A 24,811-nucleotide genomic window follows, 5' to 3' on the forward strand; every position below is an offset into this window, starting at 1 on the left:
AGACTGTGGGTTTAACCTTCAGCAAATTTACAAAACTGATGTGAAAGGTTTCAGCCTCAACATGCTTAAATTTAACCTACATCAATTTCTGTCTGGCTCTAATGATTTCCCAAGGTTAGCTGTGTGCAAAAAAGAGCTCACAAGTTCCTGCTTTATTTTGTGTTTTTAAAAATGTTTCAACATTACACCACTTACTTGTGTGACTTTGTGTTTTTCCATGAATGCAGCACACCACATTTGTTTCTGCCTGTTCTTGAAAATGACTTCACTCTCAGGGGTGTGATGATATCATACACTAGAATTAGCCGTAATGCAAGGTGCCAGAGAAAGGACAGAACCTTGATTCTCTAAAAGTGAAGGCTGTCACCTCTATAGCTACCTGCTCTTTCCACAAGCCTGTAATCTGCCTCCATCAGGTGTCTGAACACTCTGGATATAAATACCCAGCATTACCCAGAGGTTGCTGGGGGACAAATGAAACAGAAGCTGGAGGCGTGAGCCCCATCGCCACACACAACACAAGACAGCACAAAAATATCTCCTCTTCAACTGGCAATCATGAGCGAGCGTCCTCAATTTAGAAGAGATAAGTTCTGCTCAAAGCCAATATATAGATCTAGTAGAGTGTAAAAAGCCTTGGTAATGCTTTCAGGAACTAGCCAAAGGGGTGTGCATTGTTGCGTGTGTATGTGTGTGTGTGAGAACACGTGACAGCACCAGGGCCATCTCACACTGAGAGACCGGGGTCTCCCAGCTGCCCTTCCCCTGGATCGATAGCCCTCGCTCCAGGTTTTAATTAGCTAATCAGTAGAACATGGGCTTTTAAGCATGGTGGTAGAACGTAGCTAAAACCTGCTGTCAATACCTATTAAAAAAGGTTGCCTTGAAATGCGACTGCAATTGACTCGGAGCCACTGATTTTTACAGAGCCTTTCCCAGCTTAGCTCTGACATGAAATTGGCTGAGGTCAAATAAAAGTAGAGGCTGGACTTGTAGCTGTGGATGTTGTTAACTGCTTATTACATTACATAAAACTGTCTTCATGAAAGCAAAATTGTCATTGTGCAATTCCATTGTGCAACATTGTCTTTATAGTAATTTTCATCCTGCACATCATGTCACCTACCGTCAGCCTTTGCTTAAAGTCCATAATAAACATTCCCTAAGTTATCAGGTTGCAACATCCACACAGCTCATAAATTTTTTTTCACTAATGTGAGATATTTAAATACACCCAAATAACCAAAAGATAAATTATGACCATACCCCTGAAACCAGATTGAATCTCTGCTGTGTAAGCTGCTCTTGAATGTTGCAAATACCAGAGATTAGACTTTGTAACACATGGCCAAGAAATAGGTTCAGTATTTTACAGTCATGCTAAAATGTTTGATAAATATTATTTATGTAGAGGGAGGATTACTCACTTTTCAGGACATATGTAATAGGTTTGACATACCAGTTACCTCCACAAGGCCCTCTCACAACTCATCTTCTTCAAAAACTGTTCAATGCCGTTAAATTTATAGCTGGATTTGTTACAAGACTATCGGATTTTGTTACAGTGCATCTATAGACGTCTGGCATTAGATTTGATTTGGAAAAGAGACATCCCAGGTATGAAACCGTCATTTGATTGGGATGAAGTGTGGACTTATGTGAGTTTGGCATCTACAACTCCTGACCATCAGCAAATTCATTTCAACTTTACACACAGGATATATTTAACTGCCAGAAAACTTCATTTGATGAAGGTTATTAATGATCCTTGATGTACACTCTGTTCTTCCAGAGACACAGGTCGTTTTTTCATATGTTCTGGGAGTGAGCACCAATTTATCTAAGATGTTTAGGATCAAATTGCTTTGCTTACCTGCTATACTCATTCTGAACGATTTACCAAAACTGGAGCTGACACTGGACGCAAGTAGAGCACTGTTGGCAGGACTCAGAGCTTTCAAAAAACTAGTGGCAACACTAGTTTTTTGCTGATTCGGGAACTGATGGTGCACATTACCAGACTTACTGTGTGTACATGTATGTGGCGACTTTTGTGTTTACCTCCAGCTCCAGCAGTCTGTGTCTTGATGAACACATACCGGTGGTTGAATGGAGTCACAAGCCCAGTTCGAGAATATTCAAGGGCTACTCCGGGGTAAACACTCAGACTGGCAAAAAAAATAAAAACGAGAAGAAATAAATACACCAAACAGTGAACAAGCAGATTCTGACACTCACTTACTTTTGTCTCCTCTCTCAGCACTAACCATTCACTGTCCCTTAGACAACTCCCTCGTAGTGGCCTCTAATTGCAACTTTAGCTTGATTTACACCTACCATGATGATATGGCTCAGTGTAAGTAAAATACAACTGGTGCAACCCGAGAAACTGTTTAGTCTCTCACTGTTCAAACAGCATCAGGAAAACAAGCAAGGAATGCAGCCTGAACCTTTAATTCAATGTACTGATGGCAATGAAAGTAGGATAGTGTAACATAGTACCTTATAGAATGGTGTGGCATGGCGTCTAATAGTGTAGTACAATATTGTCACAGAACACAGTATAGCATAATGTGTTAGGTACTGCACCATTGCGTAGTATTATATTTTATAGCACATCACGGCGCAGTAAAGTATTGTTTGGCATAGAGTAACATGGTATAGTCTACTACAGCATAGCATAATACAATGTAATGTTGCTGTGCATGGAGTAGCATATTTATAGTACGGTATAGCAAAATGAGCATTTTTCGTCTAATTTTTTTTTGACTGTGGACGGATTTATTAACCCTTGTGTGCCAAGACGCATTCCAGGCCTGCTTTGTAAATCACTGAGTTGCTCTCCATATGACATTTTCCAAACTTTTTACCCAATATTTAAAAGATATTGGGGTTGAACAGGACCCTTTTTTAAACAATCTTTTTTAAACAATCCAAACGTTTTTTTTATTCACACTCTCTGGACTGAAGCAAACAACCAGCTGATGACCTAGAATTCAAACGATCATCCTTTATTGAGTTCCCCATTTCTTTATCACTACCAAATAACGGTACAAGACACATTGGTGTCTAGCACTAACCACACAAACGTGTGGATTTTTACCAGTTGAGTGAAGAAGGAAGAATATGAGAGGGTTGGTGTTGGGAGTGTAGAGGAGAGCGTTCATAAGTGGTGGGGAGGGGTGTTCAGCGCTTTAATATGATGACACCAGGCCAGCCGAGGCCATTATCAGCTGGCTAGATTTCTCCATACACAAACAGGGAGACGGAAAGGAAATGCACCCCCACTTTAATAAAAGGAGACATTTGCCGCAGTCTGATTAGAAATATCATTTCCTGATGCTCTCCTATTAAATTGGTCGGAGTAGTACGGGGATTGCCTGTATATTATTAGCTGCTGGCAAGGAGGCCTGTAAAATAACCGCGGTGATAGACCTGCTAACAAACTGAGGCACATGAACAGATACATGCGCATAAATCTGCCCTCTTGCAATTTCATTTAGAGGTGCACTGATTTATAATCTGTTTGCTAGTGTCACCATCTCAACACACCTAGAGCTATCATATATGCCTCTCTCCAAGTCCATGTGAGATTGCTATTGTGAGAGAGGATTGTTATTTTGTAATGAGACTAACTCCTTCCAAGCACAGTAAGGGAGATGGCCCGATAAGTGGGAAGATAATAAATTGCTCAATGCAGCCGTGAACAGCATGCAAACACTCATCCACACACGCACACGCACGCCCCCACACACATCCACACACTTTCCCCTCTGCATCGCTCTGTTTGGCCCCTGTGGCCAAAAAGGCATCTGCTACTCATGCTGAAGTCATCTGGAGATAATAACCAGGCCCAGCGTGGCACCAGGCCACAGGCAGCGCCTCAGACCCCCACCACTCCACGCTGCATGGGCTCACTACGCTCTGGCAACCGACAGTACATCTGGGGCGGAGGACCTGGCAATCCTCAACTGCTGGTTTCTGGGAGGGTGGTAGGACAGTAGGGAAGGGGGCTTATAAGGTTGGACACATGCAAAGAACATCGACTGGGATGGAGTAAACTGCAGTGAATGGTTGATGACTCACTCGGGGTGTATTTAAGGCCTGAAACGGATGTGCAGTTTCCTGTCCTGGTGCAGAGCTGCAGGCTCAGTTACTGAACAACTGTAGAGGCTGGTCTACTAAAGCTGAAGAGAGGATTTTACAAACAACTCCAAGGCACTGAAATGAGCACAGCCATGCTGGAGTGGAATATGTGCATTTAATACTTTGCAATTTGTGTGATTTTCTTCTAATTTTGTTTGTTCGTGTTCCTATTGATAAGTCTGTCTGAACTAACATGGTGTCACTATCAATTTAATAAACAACTGGCCAAATTGAGAAAAATTAAAACAATTTTATTTTTGAAAAACCTGTCTTCGTTTTCACACTACAAGGTCATGTTTCAAATTATGGTAACAATCTTTTACCCGTTGTCTGTAAATACTATTTAAAGGTCTATTTGCTAAAATTGACTCTTACAAAATTTTAATCAATTTAATTCTTACTCTGTAAATATATATTACTGTAAGCTTCATAAAAGCCTTTAAAAATACTAATCCTGTCCCCTGTCAGTTCCTAGCATATGTTTGTTTCTAGTAATTTGAGTTAATCATTATTATATCTTGATTTAGTTTTAAAGCAGTCACTGTTTTTTTTCTTTTCTTTTACAGGTGGTGAGGAGCAGCAGACACCATCGTGTGTTTGTTGAACACTGGTCACAGGTGTGAGCCTCCAGCAGTCTGTACCTGCACTGCTGCTCAATGTTTTATACTGTATTTTATTCATTGTATGATGAGTGAAATAGATGGAACATTAGAACAACACTTAAAATGCAGATTTAGAGTCTGTTCATTTCCTCATTTCTGTCTGTTGCTGTAAACTGTCTAACTGAAGAAATAACGCTGAGATGCAGCAACTTACACCTCTAAATCAGATTGGGGTGTACAGGGTGAATTCGATCAAATCAAACCCAAGGTTCCCTAGTCTCAGACAATCATGGTGAAATTTATCATTATTATTTTGAATAGTTAAAAATATTACAGAAAGAAAAAATTATAGAATGTAGGGACTGATCAAAAATGACAAACTAGAAACAAAAGTCTTATTGCCTCATTTTAAAAATGGTGGATCTGTTGCTTCACTTCCTTCTTCTTAAGGCACTGATGACTATAACAATGATTCCTTCCAGGAAACGCAGCAAAGGCCTGAGTCACTGAGCCAAAAATATCTTCTATGGAAAGAACGTCAGGGAAGATAAAATTATTGGCAATAATAAGTGCATCTAATGGAGAGCAGTGGGAGAAAATAGCCTAACAGTTGCGTGCAAAGTACTCCAGCAGGACACGTCTACAGCAGCAAAACAACAGAGATAACCAGTGGTTACCTAAATCCCTTTAATATGACTTAAAGAACACCAAGATTAGAAACCATTAGTACAACAGGTTTTCTTTTTCATAAATACACTTGCATGAATCTGGTAGTGAATTACACTAAATTTGAATTCTTTAAACTTGCATATAATGAACAACGTAGCTGGAATCCCAGTTTCCCCTATATCTTTTGTATCTCAGTGTAGTTTTTATCTGTTGGAAAATTCACCTTAAAGACGTAAAATGTTGTATATGAACCTACATTTGCAGCTTAACACACAACTGGCACCATTGGCTGCTAATCAGACATTAATCCAACACACGTTAGATGTGTGAAATGTCATTAGTAGATATGTGAAATGCAGTCCTCGGATTTCCTAAAATAGGCCTGACATGTTTAAATAATAACAGATTTGTACGAATATATTTTTATGTGTTCTTACATCTTATTTAAATTCTGGTACAACAAAAATAAGCGTATCTACAGTAATGACACACAACACAGTGAGCTTTAGATATCAAACAAACAAAACAAGAACTAGGGTGTTGTGCGTTTTACGTCCTTGATGTATATATTGATATATTTTGCTGTGCTGACCTTATGTTACCACAACATCAGCCACTCTCACCATAATTCATCCTTTATCTCCAGCTCTGTGTGGCTGGGTAAATCTGGAAGCATTATCCCATGTACTTTCCACCCTGATGTAGTGAATGCTGCTGAAACCAGAGACCAGAACTGAGGAATTGAGTTATTTGGATAGGATGACTATCCTCTTCACAGCCCACCTATATTGAGGTCCATTATTGGAGCTATTAAAGGAGCTAAGAGGCGTCAATCTACCCATTTGGATAGCAGTGAGTGGGTGGACTATTAAGTGGCTGCCTGGATGGCCTGCTATTGTCTTCCTGTGTTTCTGACTCACACAACCTTTTGACTGCTCAGTTTTTACCTAGTTTAAAAAAATAAATAAAAAAAAAATTCATTGTGATTTTGCTCCTACAGTTTTTACACCTTTTGTGTCAGTTCTACTTGGCTGCTTTGCATTTCTTTAACACTTCAAATTGCTCTTTCGTTGTGCTTGTCTTGCACCTACTTTCTGCTGGCACCGTTCTTTTTTCTGTCTCTTCCTCTGAGCAGAGTGTTTCTAGTTTATATTGCCCCTCTCTTTTTCTCTGTCTTTTCCTCTGAGCTGAGTGTTTTTTGCAAATGTCAAACCAAGCCCTTTTGCTTTCTTCTGAAGAAAAGAAAGCCTTAAAGACAGAGAAATCACATTGTCTGCTGGTGTCTAATTCACCCCGACATCCACTTCAGGCTGTCTGTCTTAACTCTCATCCTGGAGGTAGAAGAGGGGAGAATAGGAGTGGAGGGAAAGGATGAAGAATGTTGTGGAGGAAGTAGAAACATCAAGGAGAAAGGGGTGAACGTGCGTGTTTAGAAAAAAGTGCCCCAGGGTGGGGGGTAGTTGGCCACAGGCAGATTCTGGCTATCGCTGCTTCTTGTCAGATCAACCGTGGATCAACCTGAGGCTCAGGCTTCACCTTAGTATGAATTTACAACATGTACACGAGAACAGTTCATTATAACAAGATCAGAACAGGCTTAAACACAAAAACCTCAACAATGGGAACGTTATCGTCGAAGACAATCCCAGAAGATTCAAAACATTTTGCCACGCCACGCAGCTGTTTTAGAAAAATTCATGGAGGCTTCATGGGGCTTTTATAGAGACAAAACATATGCATGCATGTATACTGAAACACACTATTGGCTTTACAATATCCCAACATCTAAGCAAGATTGAGCAATCACCTGAACGACGCTTTATGATTAACTGCATTTATTTAATAAATGTAACAGTACAACAGAACAGCTTGGAGAGTCTCAGATCCATAATAACCTTTTTTAACAGGAGTGCTTTGAACTGGTGTCTCCAAGCAAACAAGCAGACAAATAAATTTATTAATTTGATGAATTCACATTATTTGGTCAGTTGGTTAGACAATCAGTAAAACTCCGTCACAACATCAAGTAACTGATGTACAGGTATAGAAATCTAATGCTTTGTGGTTACCTTAGCAAAAGTAATAATAATAATAACTTGATATAAACCATTTTCAACAAAAATAACAGGTGTAAAAATGAGGACGTAATGTGAATAACTAACAGATGCATATGCAGTTCTTATAATTATAAGAATGGAGCTAAAGCTTCTTTCTCTTCAGACCCTTTGATATTCATTGTCTGTTGCAGAAGGATGTTGGCTCTGAATAGAAAATAATGCGCACACACACAAAAATATCTGTTTTGTCTCTCAGTAAACATTCATATAAGTTAAATGGTAAAAAAAAGTTAATCTCTCCGTCAGTGTTACTATAGACAGCACATTTTAATTTAGTGTTAGTCAATCTTTTGCTTACTGTAGATTTGTTAGTCTGTAGTTAATTTATTCCTATCTAGGTAATCTTACATTTTAAAAGGAACAATACTCCATCAATAATTTTCCTAGAATGTTCTGAATGGAGTTCTAAATAATTAGTCCCACCTTTTTTACTAAAATGAGATCTGGCTGGTTTTTATCATCCTACAATATATTAGTCTTGCTTTTATTTGGTTAGGAAAAAGTCCAACATTTTAATTGTCATCGTTCCTGTCGGTACATTGACTTCTTTTTTCTAGTTTTCAGATGTAAATAAAAAAAGCCATATGTTACAACACAGGAGGCAGTACTGTCTGCAGTGTTTACTGAATCAGCCAAGCTGAGTTCAACCGTGCTGCATTTTAAAAGACAAACTCCATTAGTCTGCTATGCTCCGGCGATGCTTCTTTACACTCCAAACCCTAAAACACTCGCAATTTCCATCATTCATACACCAGCATGGAGAATTCATTCACATGTTACCAAGAGACAAAGCCATAAAATAAGGCAATAACAGGAGACCTTCAGTCTTGTCATTATCTAGCGTCTGCCGAGAGTCAATGACTTCATTATCTGAAAGTATTGATCGTACTGTGGCTGCTTGACAGCAGGTCAGTTAATACATGGTGGTTATTTCAGCTGAGGCCACATTTATAGACTGGATGGGGGTTTCATGCCAACACATTAGCACTTCAGTGAAGATGGGAGGTAAACTTTAAGACTTGGTTATCGATCAGAAAGTAACAATGTTTCAAATACATATAAAAATGTCCTGAAGAAAGAAAAACATCACTCACTGTATTGTAGAGTGGACATATAAGGAACAAAGACAAAAAATGAATTCTTCTTTATGTCTACTGATGTATTTTAGTAAAAATATGAATAAAGCATAAGGACATTGAAGAAATGTAACAATTTTGTTCATTCAAGCACGTGGAAAGAAAAGTTAATGGTTCAAATACCTTTTTTTATTATTATTATTTTAGTGAGAAACAGAAGGCCATACCAGGCCGTTAGATGCGACCCAAAGGACAATTGAAGACCTGCTGCCTTCCACTCGGTTTAGATTTTGGTTTCAATAAAAATATCTGTAGCTGTTTATTTCCTGTTGTTCCTGGTTCAATTTGAAGGTTTATCACACTGTTTGTTTGTTTTTTAATGAAGTCCTTCACTTTGTATGGCCACATTTTCAAGTTTTACTTTCATAGAAACTTCTTTAGAAACACAGCAGAGACTGTGAAATGAGACAGCCATTGTTTTATGGGTGTGGACAAGAATGCTTGCAGTCCAGTCTGGGAAACAAAAAAGGACGCCTAACACCCAATAACTGAATGCTCTGGCTTTCGTTTTGTTTTACGCCATACCCAAGATTTAATCTGAGACAAATTAAGCATACGTGAATATTTAGAGACTCATGAAGATTGAGAATCTTGTCGCATGAGAGCAAACACGGCAATTTGTAAAAATCCAGTCAAACAGGTCTACCTTCACTCCCTGTTACAGAACTAAAGTCAAAATGTTTTCTTCAACCGTCACAGAAACATCATGGAAAAGGAAAAACAAGCTTCAGCTTCAGAAAGCCACAGATTTGATTCAGAGGGTGTTGTAATAGATGCTCCAGAACGTCTTCCACTCAACTATTGATTTAGTTTTAATGCCACATTTGTCTGTTCACCTTTAAGTATTTTTACAAAAGAGTCACATTTTCAATATAAATATGACATCTAATCCATATTATCAGGTGTGTTTTTATGTAAAATGTTACTGGTAAAACTATAATGACAAAAATCTTAGAATTATTTTTTAAAAAAGCTGACACTGTTAGCTGTTCTTATAAAACATGCAAAAAGATTTAATATACAACAAACGATACAAATATATGCGAGACAGTGTGGTACATTGAGTGGTGCAGTGACATCAGGTTGTTTAAACGCCCCACCACATGCAGGAATGTAGATAAACCTAACAGACAAGATAACATCACAATTACAGTACATGTCGTCTTTTAGCCATTTTGTTCAACTTCATGAGGCCTGTTTGCTCAGGAACAGCAAACAGGCTCTTAAAATGTTTCTTTACATTTTAAGAGCCTGAGCTATGTGCTTTTGTTTTATGGGCTAATAATGAACATTGCTAACCATTTGTTCATTTTAGTTCAAGTTAGTTTATTATATTGCTAATATATTACTTAAGTGCTGTTGTAGATACCTTGAAGAAATAAATATCACTCTATTAACATCTTTTTCAGCTTAATGAATTGAAATGTAATTTAGTTGCCCTCCAATTTAGTTCATTACAATTTGGCACAGTTCAGAGTTTCTAATTGGAATATAAAACACAAAGATAATTAATATTTATCTATATCAATGTAAACTGCTCTTGAGGTACAATCAATTTATTATCTTTGTCAATGAACCATTTAAAGATTAATTATTCGAGGATTGATGTATTATCTCGCTGAAAGTAGCTATCAAAGACAGATCTACTGCTGTTACAAAGGGTTAGCCATTGTCAGCAACCTTTGCTACAAGGTTGGGATGAATCTGTGCCTTCATGTCGTTATTGCCAAATGCTGACCCTACCATCTCAATGTTGCAACTAAAACTGAGACCAACGTCTTTCCAATCTCTCATTGTCCAGTTTTAGTCAGTTTTCAGAAGTGACAAAAGGTGTGGTTTTCCGCAGCTGCAACTAATCAGATATAAGGCTCCACATGTATTGTGTTCAGAGACAGTATTGTGTCTACGTAGATTGAATTTACAAAGCTGTTTGAGTTACTCTCGTCTTTCTGTCATCTCAAAGTCGTCTACGTCCACACAGCTGATGCTCACTGAATATTTTCTCGTTTTTGAAACGGTCTCTTGAAAGCTGAGAAATTGGTTGTGTGCAAGATCCTCCACAGATCATGGGTTTCAAACTCAAATCCTCTGTGGTCGGCGTCCTCTAACCTTTAGATGTGTCTCTGCTTCAACATACCTAAATCAAATATAGATAAGGCCCAATAGACTGTCAGTGCATGCTGAGGCAGCAATGCAGTCATTTAATCCAGGTCTGCTGAACCAGGGAGATATGTTGCAGGAGACCTGCCCTTATGGCCCAGAGTTTAACCCCTCTGCTGTAAATCATATGTTTCTAAAACACTCAGACAAGTCTTCCTGGCACCAACTACCTTGACATGTTCACTGTTACCTAGATGATCCAATTTCCTCTAATTTCTGGTGCCCAGTTTGAACTTCAGCAAGTCATTTTCACCTCTTTTTTTAATGGCCAAGTGCTCAGAGTTGCTGCTATGTGACTGAATTGAATCTCTTTTTGCTGTGACCGGTTTAGCTGTGCTCTCTCTGAGAATAAAAATGAAAAGACGTACAGCACAGAAACAGTGCAAGTCCACAACAGAAAATAAGTCGGTAAATTAATGGATGAATTCACAGCACATTGAGGTAGGCGGCTGTTTTATGACAAACACTCAATGTAGCAAGACAAACTCATAGGAACTTCAAGGTACAATGGTAGATCTTATATATATTTCTTTAACCTTTAAGTTTGACAAAGCATATTTTCAATCTGAAGTGAACCGAAGTTAAATGTTGGGTTTGTACTTTTTTTGAGTATTTTACTTGTAGGTGTATATTTTCCATCATAAGCAGGTCTATATGAGGCTATTTTCAATCCCCTTTAGGTGACTTTTGTCACACTGACATTTAACTTGGTGACTACCCTCCAGGGGACAGAGCTACAACAAAAGCTGAGAAACTCTGGGTGGAGTCCTCAAAGTTTCTTTTAAAAAAAAAGACATCCCAAATGAAAGATACTGGATTTGTTGTTAATACCGACGGTTCACAGAAAGAAATTGTTGATTTAAAAGAGTACCAGTGATGACAGGTCTTTAAGCTGAGGTCTTTGTAGCTTTGTGTAAATGTGTGTTTGTAGCAGATAGCCTGAAGATACTCACACACATACACGAGGTCACGGCCACTCTTGTGTGACATGTTTCACACCGTGCAGGGTCAGCAGAGGGTCAGTGCTCTATGCATGGAGACAGACACAGAAAGAGACGGATTTTTTTTTTTTTTTTGGCATCAACAGTAATAAAATTTGAGAGTTTAAAGCCACCAAACTGGAGATTATCAAATTTCCCTGTGACCATCAGCTGCAGATCTAATGGTCTTCCTACCAGCTTTTGTGTGGTGAGAAGCAAACAGCAGATCAAATTATGCTGTGTGATGTGAAATGTGACAGTCAGTAACTGTAGCTCATTGAATTTAGTCTTCCACCATTAGAAGAAAGATGTCTTTATGAAAAACCTGATAAGCCTACTGTATCCGTAATGCACACCCAACGGCTAACAAAGCTGTACCAATGCAGCTTAAATATAGCACAAGTAATAAAATACTGAAGCACTGAAATCAGCATCATATCCTGCCCTTAACAATAAAATAATTTTTTTCTTAAAAAAAAAACGTTTATGAAAGTAGCTGAATTTCTGATAGCTGTTTGTTTGTTCATATTAAGAACAGGAGCAAGTACCACAACAGACAACGACCCTGTTGAAGTCCAAACTTGGTCATTACATTGGTAAGTAATGATTTGAATCGAGATGCAAAATAAATATATTTTACATGCATACATATGAGGTTCATTCGCTGGATAAATAGCAAACTTAAAGCAGTCAAACATATTTTTACTAATTTAATATTCTAATCTTAAACGTATGCATTAGCTTTAGCTTCAGGCAGAAAATCAACATAATTAACTGAAATAAAGGCTTGAAAAACATCTGTGTGTAATTAATCTGTTTTACTTTGTGAATTGGGTTGCTGAAATAAATCACCTCTTCCTTTGCTTATCTGATTATTAAATATTTGATTATTATTATGGTCACAATTTTTCAAACCTCTACCTTTTTTGTTGAAATCAAGAAGCCTTATGAATAATCTAGAAGGCGGAATTATTATCCTTGAAACATCAATTAACGCTCTATTCTAAAAAAAATAAAAATAAATATGAATGACCTAAAAGTGTTTAAGTTGCTCATTCAATTTCATACTGTTGTTAGATCAACTGAATCAGATTTTTTAAAAAGCAAGTGTAATGAAGTCATATACAGTTCAGAGCAAAGTAATATAGTTGTGTCAACATATTCATGTAAATATACTTTAGAAACATGATTTATATGAAAAGATCCAACTTTTTCAATACCATTGGGTGTTTGAAGTAATCATACACTCCTTATGTTGCCGTCATGTTGTTTCAGACTCAAATTACACTTTTATTTACTCTAGACTGTTACAAGCAGAACATGTAGTATTCTTATATTTCTTTGTCTTCCCTACTGAACTCATGAAGACTGAAATGAACTAAAACTTACTTTACTCATGCAAAGACAAAGAATAGCAGAGGAAAATTAATTTTAAACCTAATTAAGAAAGATCATGTCAAGCCCAACTGAAAAATGTTTACCCATACTGAAAGATTATCGACCCAACCCAGATATATTAGCTTACAACCACATAATTGCTTTATCATAAAAGAAAGCCACATAACTGAACATTTTCCCGAAGATTCGCAATTTATATGTTCATTCATCAAGTCAACTTTAATTCATAAACTCAAACCTTCATGCTTCCAGACAGTTTTTAAAAAGATTTTTGAAGAGACAATGTTGCTTTTAATTTAAACGAAGCATAAATGTGGTAAAAAAAAACCAAGAAGAGTGAAAAGCGGTCCTCAAATACACGTCTATTGTCTACATTTAAGCAAGAGACTGTTGGGGGGGCGGGGTTGCTCAAATGACCCAACAACGTATGACCTTTAATGTTCACATTTGGGCAGTACATTGAGTTCTGCTCTAAATAAGTGAAATAACTATAACTATAAAAATATTTTGTCTAATAAGGTTCACATGATCACAAAGCAGTGTCGTTAAGGACCCAAACACAGAGATGAGGACTGGAGGTGAGAGCTGATTTAATGGTAACTGACCTCAAAAAAACCAACAAACCATGCTGGTGGCAACAATAGAAAGACCTGATGCAGGCTGTGAAAACCACTTGGTGTTACTGGAGTGTCAGACAGGAGAGTTACTGAGCAGATGACAGGCAGACAGAGGGTAGAGGGAGCTGAGGCACTGTGAGAAGGTGCTGGATAAATCAGACAACGGAGAAATATCACCAACAAAGCAAAGAAATAATCACAAACAGAAATGCAAACCAAGGATTCACAGAAACTCTAAATACTACAGACAGTAAAATTAAATTGTGATCTGAGCAACACTGTTTATGGCTTACCTATTCAGCCATCTGAATAGTCAACAATTAGTGTGACAGATAGATGAAAGTCAGGTTTTTCCAGTTTTGCCTAAAAGCAGCGTGTGACACTTTCAGTTTTGAAAAAAACCCACTTGCATGCATTTGTGTTTCATACAAATGTACAGAGTACATTTAAGCCCAATTTTTTTCCTACCCCAGGCACATTAAAATGTCACATATTTATAACCTGTTTAACATATCAGTGTTTATTCACATTTAATAAAAGAACTGCCACATTGCATATTATGAATACCACTTTATAATGATCAATAAAAAATCTTAGTTTTTATTTCAGCAATAAAATCTTTCTTAGTTCACGTTTCCATTGATATTTTGACAATCTTAGGTGATTAGTTTCAGATCTTTAAGGTGGGAAAGCCTCGTTGCCGTCACCCTCATTTTTAGGTCCCTCCTCAGATTCTCAATCCGACTGAAGTTGAATTAACCCAGCCAGACTCTGACTGGATTAATCTCATATGTTTATATTATAGCCGGTCAAAAGACACATTAATGGAGACTTTTTTAAACCTAAATCTGTCAGCTGTATGAATAATTTTGGGCTTGACTGTATATATACCTATACATTGAGAAAGATAACATGGTATAAAGAGAATAAATGACATTCAGCTGGTGAGAATGATCTTTGCATTCCTTCAGAAAAGCAAAAAAAAAAAAAAAAAAAGAAATCATAAATAGGCTTTATAAATCTAAATACAAGTAAAAAATAAAACAGTCTAGAAGGATTCTAAATTTTATTGGTATTTTCACCCTTATTCCAGGTTGTTTTCATGCCAAAGGATACATAAGACATTATACTTTAGGGTAGAAAATGTTTGGTGTAAAACAGATCATTTTAAGTTTAGGTTGTCTATTATGTTGCATTAGACTTGGTCCAGAACGGTCTATATTCTTTAGTATATAGTAAAATATTCCTTCAACTGAACTCCAAATAGGAATCTGGAATCAACTATCACATTGCCTGCCTTCTAAATTACATAAATTCACACATGGAGCTTTTACTGTGCACAACACAAATGGATGCCCAAGACCTGAAGAACTACAGTTGACTACTTTGCTTTTGCTTCATTTTTCTCAAAGGCTTGTGCTGCCCCCAACACAAAACTGACCTGGTCAATGAACAATACAAACCAAAAAATAAATAAATAAAAACACAGAGCTGCTTTAATTCAGAGCAGCAGATCTACTAAATTCATTCAATATCACCCTCTTCCATTAATGTGTACAATCACATGAAGAAACCGTGAAGAAAATTTTGTATTCCAGCTTACATTGCTCACTAAAATATCAGTGTGAAGCAAGACAGGCTTAAGAAGGGAAATCAAGGTGTGGTGATTATTGCACCTTTAGTATAAAAAAACTAAAGGAAATATGACATATACCATATTTCTATCTGTTCTTCTATCTTCTCCAGCTAACTTTGCCTCTATGGTGTTTTTAATGCACCCTGACAACACACAAATCACTGGAGTGGTTTCCCAGCAACAAGAGGGAGGGTTTGAGTCCCTGATGGAGCCAAAAATACCTTCCAGTCGGGGAAATTGATTCCCTTGAAGTCTTAAAAAGCCTTAAATCTAGTCAGTAAACAATAAACAGCTAATTACAGACAGAAAACAGAGGTGAGAGAGAGTGTGCGGGTGCAGAGCAGGGGCTGCTCTGGTTCTCGGTGAAGGCTGTAAACACATTAGCTGGGAAACAGCCAGTGAAACAGCGATGCTGTGAGCATGTGGTCAGATACCAAAGAGCTGCCTCTCTTCTCTCTCCCTCCCCCTGCTCGTCATTATCGCCACTCCAGCTTCCGTCAAATCACATTTGCTTCTCTCTGCTGCCCTCTAGTGGCCACTGACAATCAAGGCACTCTTAAAAAAATCACAGTTTGGCCCAAAACATAAATTATTAGAACATTTTCTCACTTTTTCGCGTCAGGCATTGACATACACTCACCAAGTATGGTTTTGATGTCGTAGCCAGATTACGGGCTTCTAATGATGCAATGTCAGAGCTCTAGTTTTAAGGTGGTGAGATTGTGACAGAACTTCAAAACAATCTTTAAAACAAGAACTGGGTAAATGGGTTTGAACTTATGAGGCCGTTTTATCATTCAAGCCAGCTGAAAATTATACATACTTACACACCCAGTAACATTTGTTTAATCTCTTTTAGCAGCTTTGAGGAAAAACCACAAGAGTTTTCTAGCCATGAGCAACATCCTGGCATGGTTTCTGCAAACCAGTTTCCTTTCATCAGATGTGAAAGTATGAGTCAGGTTGTTAAAACGGTGACATCGCGTTCAAAACTGGTTACAAAATGGAAAAGTAAGATTAAAAATAAGTGACAAGAATAGTTCTGACCTGAACATTATTAGGAAAAGATGGACTATGCTTAACCTGGGTCCATTTAAAATGAACTCTATTTTCAGATTTATGCCCAAATGTTGGTGATGGATCTAAATTAATAAGAATAATAAAAAGAAAAACTAGGGTTTCTTCTTATCAAATATTAAACAAAAGTATTTGACTCAAACTTGTGCATCAAACTCTTATTTTTCCAAAGTACCGCAGCTCCATCAGCGCAACTATTGTTATTCCACATGGATAAAGAAGTTTGTATATCATGAAAATACCTAAATTAATGGGAGATTCATACAAATGTTGAATGTGGGCACATCTCAGGCAAAGAGCTGCGAAAAACAAGAGTTGGCTGTTTTACAGATTTTTATTTTTTATGTTTTCTAGATGTTGCTGCTGTAGTGCATCCCATGTGGTTTGTATGTGTGGCCTACGTGGATCTGGTGGCTTCTTGGTGCAGAAATGAACGACTAGGAGCTCAATCTGGCATCAGTTGTTTTCTTTATTTCATACCTGCATTTCACACATGGGCACCGAGGTAAAGTCAGTCTCTGGCATGAAAGAAACTCCTCGACAGTGATCCTCATGGCTCTGAGGATTACCCATAATACAGTAACCAAAATAAAATAATTGAAAATTACAGTGATCGTATAGTGGATTTGGTTTACATCAACGGAACAACCAGTGAGTGTCCTTTTTAAAGAAAGTAACACAATTAATTAAAATGCTCTGAAAAATAAAATAAAATGCTGACATTTAATTCACTAGATGCCATTTTTATATTTTAGCTTATACGAACTTGCATCTTGGAACAATGCAAAAACATTAACCATATCTACATAAAACTATTAATATAAAATTGCCTTATATAAGCCATCTGCTACAGAGATTTAGTAAAACATACCTGCATTTCACACATGGGCACCGAGGTAAAGTCAGTCTCTGGCATGAAAGAAACTCCTGCAAGGAGGAGCCATAATGTTAATGTGCGGGAAATTCCCGCCACACTTTCTCACGAACTAAACATTTCTATAACGCAACAAAAACAATATAATAGCAAAGCTAACATAACATGGATTAAACATATTTCAATAATATGCAAAAACGAAAACCATAAACATATTTTATAAATAATATTTCTTCATCACATCGCAGAGACACGTTACCTCGACAGTGATCCTCATGGCTCTGAGGATTACCCATAATACCCCGCTCTTTCTAGGGTGAATGCAATACCCCGTTTTACCAGCAGATGGTGCATTTTAGCAGGATTTAACCTGAACCATTTCAACTATGTTACATACACCCCCTGTAAATTCTGCTAAAATGGGGTTCTATCAAACAAGTACACACAGCACTAAAATAAAAGTGCAATAAAAAGAGCACATAGTAGTCACATCAGTTCAAAACTATCCATGAGGAATAATGTTAGCAAAAGTGCGGCCATTACTCTTACCAACACAGACCCAAAAGATGCCATTTACACCTTTTGACATACAACCATTGCTCTACAAAGCAGTCACTGAGGAAAAAAAAACAAAACAAAAAAACTTTGAAACAACACAAATCTACCCTGCAAACATGGTCCTTACAAAGGAAAACAGAGAGTCCACAGTTGACATTGAATCATCCACAACCTGTTCATTCATTTCACATATAAGTCTGGCTGGAGGCTTAACAGGCCTACCCGACCTAGTGCAAAGCAGAGACGGCTGAGTGCAAACAACATCAGTCGCAGGCAAGTCCAGTTTTGTGTCAGTACTATGTTCAGCTGAAAGATCATGCTGAATGGGCTCAGAGAGGACAGCTGCAGTTGTAAGGTTGGAAACTGGTTCAGGAGAGTCTGACAGTGCAACAGATCCAGGGAGATCAGGTTCAGGCAAATCCTTGGTCACATCACTTGAGGTAGGACACACAATGTCCACTGAAGAACCACGTACTGGAATGTCAGAAGCACAGTCAGGGTGATTTACAACTTCATCCATACAACTATTGTCCTCCATTTGCAAAAGCCAGTTCACAGTTTTAGTTTCATTGTCCTGTACTTCATCAGGCACAATAGGGTCAGAGAGTCCACTTCCCGCTGTGGAAGGGCAAGGGGAATGGTCTGCAACAGCAGAAACGGCAGCAGCAGTGAGAAAGTTGACAGGAAGTAGAAGGTTTCTGTGGAGAACCTTTGTCCTTGATGTGACAGGATCTTTGATGCAATACACATTTATATCAGGCTTCACAGACACCACTTCATATACTGTTGATTCCCATTTGTCTGCAATTTTCCTCTTCCCTCGCTCACCACGATTAGCAACCAAAACTCTGTCACCCACATCGAGAGGAGAACCTTTAGCTTTGCGGTTGTAGTACATTGCTTGGTGGGCTTGTTCAGATGAACTGTTTTGTTGAGCAATGCGGGCAGCCACAGAGAGGTCATGTTTGAGGCGGGAGACAAACTCATGATGGTCTACAACTGGGCTATTTGACAGAGCGTGCTGGAAAACCACATCAATGGGCAGGCGCGGGATCCTGCCAAACATAAGGAAAAACGGTGCAAACCCAGTTGTTTCATGCTCAGTGCAGTTGTAGCAGAATGTTAGCATTCGGAGCATCTGAGGCCATCTTGACTTGGACTGGGGAGGAAGTGCTCGTATCATGTTACCTAAGGTTCTGTTGTAACGTTCAACAATGCCATTCCCCATCGGGTGGTACGGTGTGGTGTGAGATTTTTGTATGCCAGCCATGTCCAGCAGTTCTTTGATGAGAAGACTTTCAAAATTTGCTCCTTGATCTGAATGAATGCGTTTAGGAAAGCCATATATGCAAAAGAAGTCATCCCACAGACGACGAGCAACTTGTTTGGCTGACTGATTTTTGCATGGAAACGCATGTGCCATCTTGGAAAAGTGGTCTGTTACAACTAGAACATCGACACAGCGCCTGTCTGAGAGCTCAGCTGTCCAAAAGTCAATACAGACCAGTTCCATTGGCTCAGAGGTGTGAATAATTTCAAGGGGAGCTCGGTCATTAGGTTCTGGAGTTTTACCAACCACACATCGAAAACAGCACTTCACATGGTTAATAATGTCTCGTTCCATCCCAATCCAAAAGAATCTCTGTCTGGCGAGAGACAGTGTGCGGGCCTGGCCCTGATGACCAGCTGAGTCATGCACCCCTTGGAGGACCTTGGGTTTTAAAGAGTCAGGGACAATAAACTGTTGAGTTGTCATGTTCATTTGTTTGTCTTTCTTAACTCTGTACATCACGCCATCTTTAATGACAAGCTTAGGCCAATGTCTCAGCAGGTTTAGAACACCAGGTGACTCACTTGCGCGTTCACGTCTGGTGGGTCTCCTGTGACGCTGCACATAATAGAAAAGTCGGCCCAACACACCATCCTGACCTTGTAAACTAGCAAGTTCACTCTTTGGCATCAAGGCAGATTGATCAATGTCACTGAGTTGCAAGACAACTGGATCAGTGGCTCTTGTCTGACTGAAACCTCCAGACTCATGTGCCTCAAGAACAGTTGACACATCTTGTGATGTTAATGTCTGGGGAGTCTGTGAGGGAACCTCAGCATTGTCATCTGTGCTCTCAACAACCAGCTGACAGTTGTTCGTACAACGAAACGCATCTTGGACCGTTTTGTCCATCATACCGTTCACCTGGTTAAGCAGTGCGGTATATGGTTCAGTTACGATGCGATGGCTCATGCATGACTGAACAAATGGTTCTCTACTCAAGGCATCAGCGACAACATTTTTGCTGCCAGGAACATAATTCAGATCGAAACTATAGGCAGCGAGCCTGGAAACCCACCGTTGTTCACACGCATCTAACCTTGGCTTGGTTAGTATGTATGTTAATGGGTTGTTGTCTGTCCAGACTGTGAAATGACGCCCTTTTAGTCAGTGGTTAAACTTGTCGCATATTGCCCATTTAAGAGCAAGAAATTCCAAGCGATGTGCTGGATAGTTTAGCTGTGAGCGTGAGAGAGTCCTACTGGCAAAAGCCACTGGTCTAGCCACCCTTCCATCAGGGGGAAGCTGTGACAAAACAGCTCCAATGCCATCAAAAGAGGCATCAACCGCAAGGATGAATGGAGCATTAAAATCCGGATGAGCCAAGGTAACACTACTTATCAAATCGTTTTTCAAAGTTTTAAATGCTTCCTTGCACTCGTCAGTCCAGTCAGATGGGGACAGTTTAACCTGACCCTTTTTGAATTTGGGTTTGTTGCCTCGCCCTTTTTTGTTTGTCGCTCCAGGCTCAGCTACAAGGCCAAAGAGTGGTTTGGCTTTGACAGAGCACTTCCCAATAAAGTGATGATAATAAAGGACCATCCCAAGAAAGGATCTAATTTTCCTGGCACATGGTGTCTCACCATCAGGCTCCATGAGATCAGTTTCCTGTACCTCACTGATAGCCTCAACTTTACTAGGATCAGTGCTTACACCGTCCTCACTTATCACATGACCCAAAAATTTCACTGACCTACAAAGGAAGTGACACTTTTTTGGAGACAGTTTTAAGTTATTTGCAGCCAGACGAGAGAAAACCATCTGGAGCCGATCAAGCGCAACCTGTTCAGATGGGGCAAAGACCATCAGGTCATCCAAATAACATAGCAAACTAGTGAAATTTTGGTCCCCAAAAATAGACATCATCATTCGCATGAAAGTTGCAGGGCTATTGGTCAAGCCTTGAGGCATCCTATTGTACTCATGCAGGCCAAATGGAGATGAAAAGGCAGTAAACCTTTTGTCATCCTCGTGTAGCCTCACATTATAGAACCCTGAAGTCAGGTCCATGGTGGAAAAGAATACATTCCCACCAAGTGCGGCGAGGGCATCTGTTTGATGAGGCAATGGATGCGCATCTTTAACGGTTCGCGCATTCAGCCATCTGAAATCATTGCAGATGCGGAGGTCTCCATTAGGCTTAACAACCAGAACCAAAGGAGAGGAGTATTCGCTTTGTGATTTACGAATAATTCCTAACTCCTCCATTTCACTCAGAGCAGTGCGCAGTTTTTCATAATGGCAGGGCGGAACACGCCTGTATGGTAGTCTAAAGGGTTTGTCATCCACAAGTCGTATTCTGTGCACAAAATCTGTAGCATCCCCACAGTCCATTTTATGCCGAGAAAAGATGTATTCATACTGCTGAATGACTTGCAATAACTTATTTTTCCACTCAAGGGAGACTTCACAGGATGAGAGGTCCAAGTCCTGGAGTCCAATGTCACTCAGAATATGAGACATCTCCTTGTCAGATACTGGTGTCTTTACAGGGTCTTTGGTGTACTGTGTGTTGGATTGGATGAGCTCAGGCTTGGGGAAGTCCTGTACAGAAACACAAGTGGACACATCGGCAACTTTTGCATTTCTTCTCAGAGTGAGAGGTTTTTCAGTTGGATTTACAATCTTGACAGGAACACACCCGTCACCGTACAATGACGCCACAACTCTCCCCACTAGGATTTGTCTGGGTCTGCATTTGGACTGAGTTGGTTCAATGATGACTGAACATCCAACTAAAGAAACATCTGATGTAGGCAGTTTGGCCCAAACTAAATGTTCAGTTAGGGGCTGGAGAGTTACAGACCTTTTGAGTTTGGCTGTGCCCACTTTGATGGGTTTCATGCCTGGGTCACAGGATATTGAGTCTGACAGCAGAGACATTAAACAGGGCAAATTGTCTTTGTGAATGCCTCTCTGAGAGGAACAGTCAGTTGCCCCATCAAAAGAGGTTTTCATTCGTGAAATCAGCCATCTGATAGCATTACTGCCCAATATCATTTCATCAGTTTGGCCTGGAACTACTAAAACAGGGATTATGACATTAAGGTCAAAAACTGTTAGAGTGAGTTCATACAATGCAGAAGGTGTGACGACATGACCTCCACATCCAACAATAACAAAATCAGCAGCTGGTTTCTTATCCAGGTTTGTGAGACAGCTTGAAAGTTTTGCTTCAGCCTCCTCACTTATGGTGCATGCCATTGATCCACTATCAACCAAGGCTTTGAGAGAATGCTTTCCTCCAACAGTCACATCTGTGTAGAACAAGCTGTCAGTCTTTGAAAGTCTCTGAGAGGCTTGCACAATTAGTGTCTTTTGTGGTGGAACTTTGCTGCTGTAATTAATGTACAGTGTCTCACAGTCATCATCAGAAGAATCCAAGGTGGGAGTGTCACTAAGATGATCTGCGCTGTCCTCCCCTCCACGCAGATCTTTCAGTTTTCCTGCTGGTTGTGGGAAGGCAGCTGCTCTCTCTGACGGCAGTTTCGACTTGAATGGCCAGGAAGATGGCAGAAGAAGCACAGATTATGCTGACGGCAGTGTGTACGAGCAGTGTGAGAATTATCATTACACACAGAACATGGTATGTCGTTCAGTCCTTTAATATTCGGCAAACGGTTTTTAACAGGTTGCCTTCTGCCGGACTGGGAGTTACCTTGGGCCTGAAGTAGGACTTTCTCCAACATGCTAATCAGCCTGTCCATAGTGGAATTGTCTGGGGCTACACATTGTTGCAGTTCCTGCTTCTGAACAGATGTGGGCGCTGTGCAGTCCACCTCCGCACGGTTCACACTGATTCTGCTTTCTTTCCGAGCAGACCGCAGTACCTTTTCCATATGATACTCATCCAACACCTCCTGAACATCTTGTGCTGACCATTTTTCTATGGTCTTAGATCTGAAGGTGATAGCTAAATCTTTACATGGACAGTTTCTGATGAACATGCGAGTAACTTCAACACTTGGATTGTCAAAGGTCTTACCCTGTTCTTGAAGACGGCTAACAGCAACATCAGCTGCTCCATTCAATCTTAGCCAATATTCGAATGGATCCTCGTTCTCTTTTGGCCGGGTGGAGTAAAAATCAGCAAGTGGTACGGGGGAGCACTGATCGGACCCAAAGTGCTTGCGAAGAAGAGAATAGATGGCTTGTGGGTTGTGCTGAACATCAATTCCACAGTTGCGTATTCCACACCTCACAACATCCCTTGCTCTGCCTCTAAGATGGATCAGGATTTCTTCAGCTTGGTGTTCTTGCTGTACACCACTCTTTTTGATGTAACTTTTCATTGAGTCCTCCCATTCATCAACTGTAACTGTATCAGAACTCTCCCCTTTAAAAATAGGTGGTTCTCTCACCTGGCTTCTGGAGACGAGCTGGATCTGAGAAAGATCTAATGAGCTGAATGGAACTTGATGGCTCTCATTTTGAGTATTCTTTATTGCAGTACCACTTGGGGTGCTTGAGTTCAGGTGTGCCATAACACTATCAGCCAGCTGTTGCCCTATTTGTTGGACAATAGTGCTCATCTGATCAACTAGCCCAGCATTATTAACATGAGAATCTGGGGTAGATGTGCTAGAACACTGACGAGGTTGAATATTAGGACAGGTCTGACTACTGGGTGTAACAGCTTCCCCAGTCACAAATGAGTCATCTTCAGTATTTACATCAAGTAATGCCCCACCCAACACTTTATCACCCATTGAAAATGGAACAGGGGTGTTAAAGAACCCTCTACCTCTACCCCTACAGAGTGGAGTCATGTTTGATTGTCCAAAATTACTGAAACTCATTTTGACAAAAGTCCAAAAGCATTCAAAAGAAAATATCCTTTCCCAAGGATTTATAAACACTCAGATGTGCTACTTAGACTATTGTTGAAAACCCAGATGGTACAGTGGAGCTCCAGCGACGTGAAGATCAGAAGTCACCAGCCCGGTCCGATGTAGTTCTGGACGAGTCACGGCACCAATGTGGCCTACGTGGATCTGGTGGCTTCTTGGTGCAGAAATGAACGACTAGGAGCTCAATCTGGCATCAGTTGTTTTCTTTATTTCATACCTGCATTTCACACATGGGCACCGAGGTAAAGTCAGTCTCTGGCATGAAAGAAACTCCTCGACAGTGATCCTCATGGCTCTGAGGATTACCCTTAATACAGTAACCAAAATAAAATAATTGAAAATTACAGTGATCGTATAGTGGATTTGGTTTACATCAACGGAACAACCAGTGAGTGTCCTTTTTAAAGAAAGTAACACAATTAATTAAAATGCTCTGAAAAATAAAATAAAATGCTGACATTTAATTCACTAGATGCCATTTTTATATTTTAGCTTATACGAACTTGCATCTTGGAACAATGCAAAAACATTAACCATATCTACATAAAACTATTAATATAAAATTGCCTTATATAAGCCATCTGCTACAGAGATTTAGTAAAACATACCTGCATTTCACACATGGGCACCGAGGTAAAGTCAGTCTCTGGCATGAAAGAAA

The 24,811-nt window shown here is 39.5% G+C and overlaps 1 protein-coding gene and 1 long non-coding RNA gene across 6 annotated transcripts in view; both read right to left on the reverse strand.

The window, feature by feature from the left end:
* The window catches only part of LOC114145479 (uncharacterized), a 56,365-nt gene that overhangs the window by 30,262 nt on the left and 1,292 nt on the right, over positions 1-24,811 (reverse strand). The window contains exons 2-3 of one of the 2 annotated variants that reach the window (XR_003595703.1): positions 11,784-11,857; positions 2,062-2,168 (exon numbers count right to left, since the gene is read on the reverse strand). This is a non-coding gene — a long non-coding RNA (uncharacterized LOC114145479). The remainder of the gene's footprint in view (positions 1-2,061; positions 2,169-11,783; positions 11,858-24,811) is intronic. The other variant, XR_003595702.1, reaches the window with a different exon arrangement.
* On the reverse strand, positions 16,967-23,098 carry LOC114145478 (uncharacterized). Of its 4 annotated transcripts, none has more exons than XR_003595701.1 (4): positions 19,643-23,098; positions 17,672-19,498; positions 17,410-17,465; positions 16,967-17,018 (listed from the first exon to the last, which is right to left on the reverse strand). XR_003595701.1 is itself a non-coding variant. In XM_028019074.1 (2 exons), the coding sequence occupies exons 1-2, from the start codon at positions 20,210-20,212 to the stop codon at positions 18,074-18,076; spliced, it is 1,995 nt and encodes a 664-aa protein (XP_027874875.1). In that variant the 5' UTR covers positions 20,213-23,098; the 3' UTR covers positions 17,636-18,073. The 4 variants fall into 4 exon arrangements, 1 of the variants encoding a protein (XP_027874875.1); XR_003595700.1 differs by having other exon boundaries at positions 16,990-17,096; XR_003595699.1 differs by having other exon boundaries at positions 16,990-17,465.

Source organism: Xiphophorus couchianus, chromosome 5 (assembly GCF_001444195.1).
Source record: "Xiphophorus couchianus chromosome 5, X_couchianus-1.0, whole genome shotgun sequence".
Taxonomy (NCBI): Eukaryota; Metazoa; Chordata; class Actinopteri; order Cyprinodontiformes; family Poeciliidae; genus Xiphophorus; species Xiphophorus couchianus.

What these genes read in the sequence shown, in the direction of transcription:
- LOC114145478 (XM_028019074.1), bottom strand. Translation starts at nt 20,212, where the DNA reads ATGAGCCATCGCATCGTAACTGAACCATATACCGCACTGCTTAACCAG. An exon ending in ACTCAGCTGGTCATCAGGGC is followed by an intron (nt 19,499 to 19,642) that starts CAGGCCCGCACA and finishes CTTGAAATTATT; the next exon opens with CACACCTCTGAGCCAATGGA.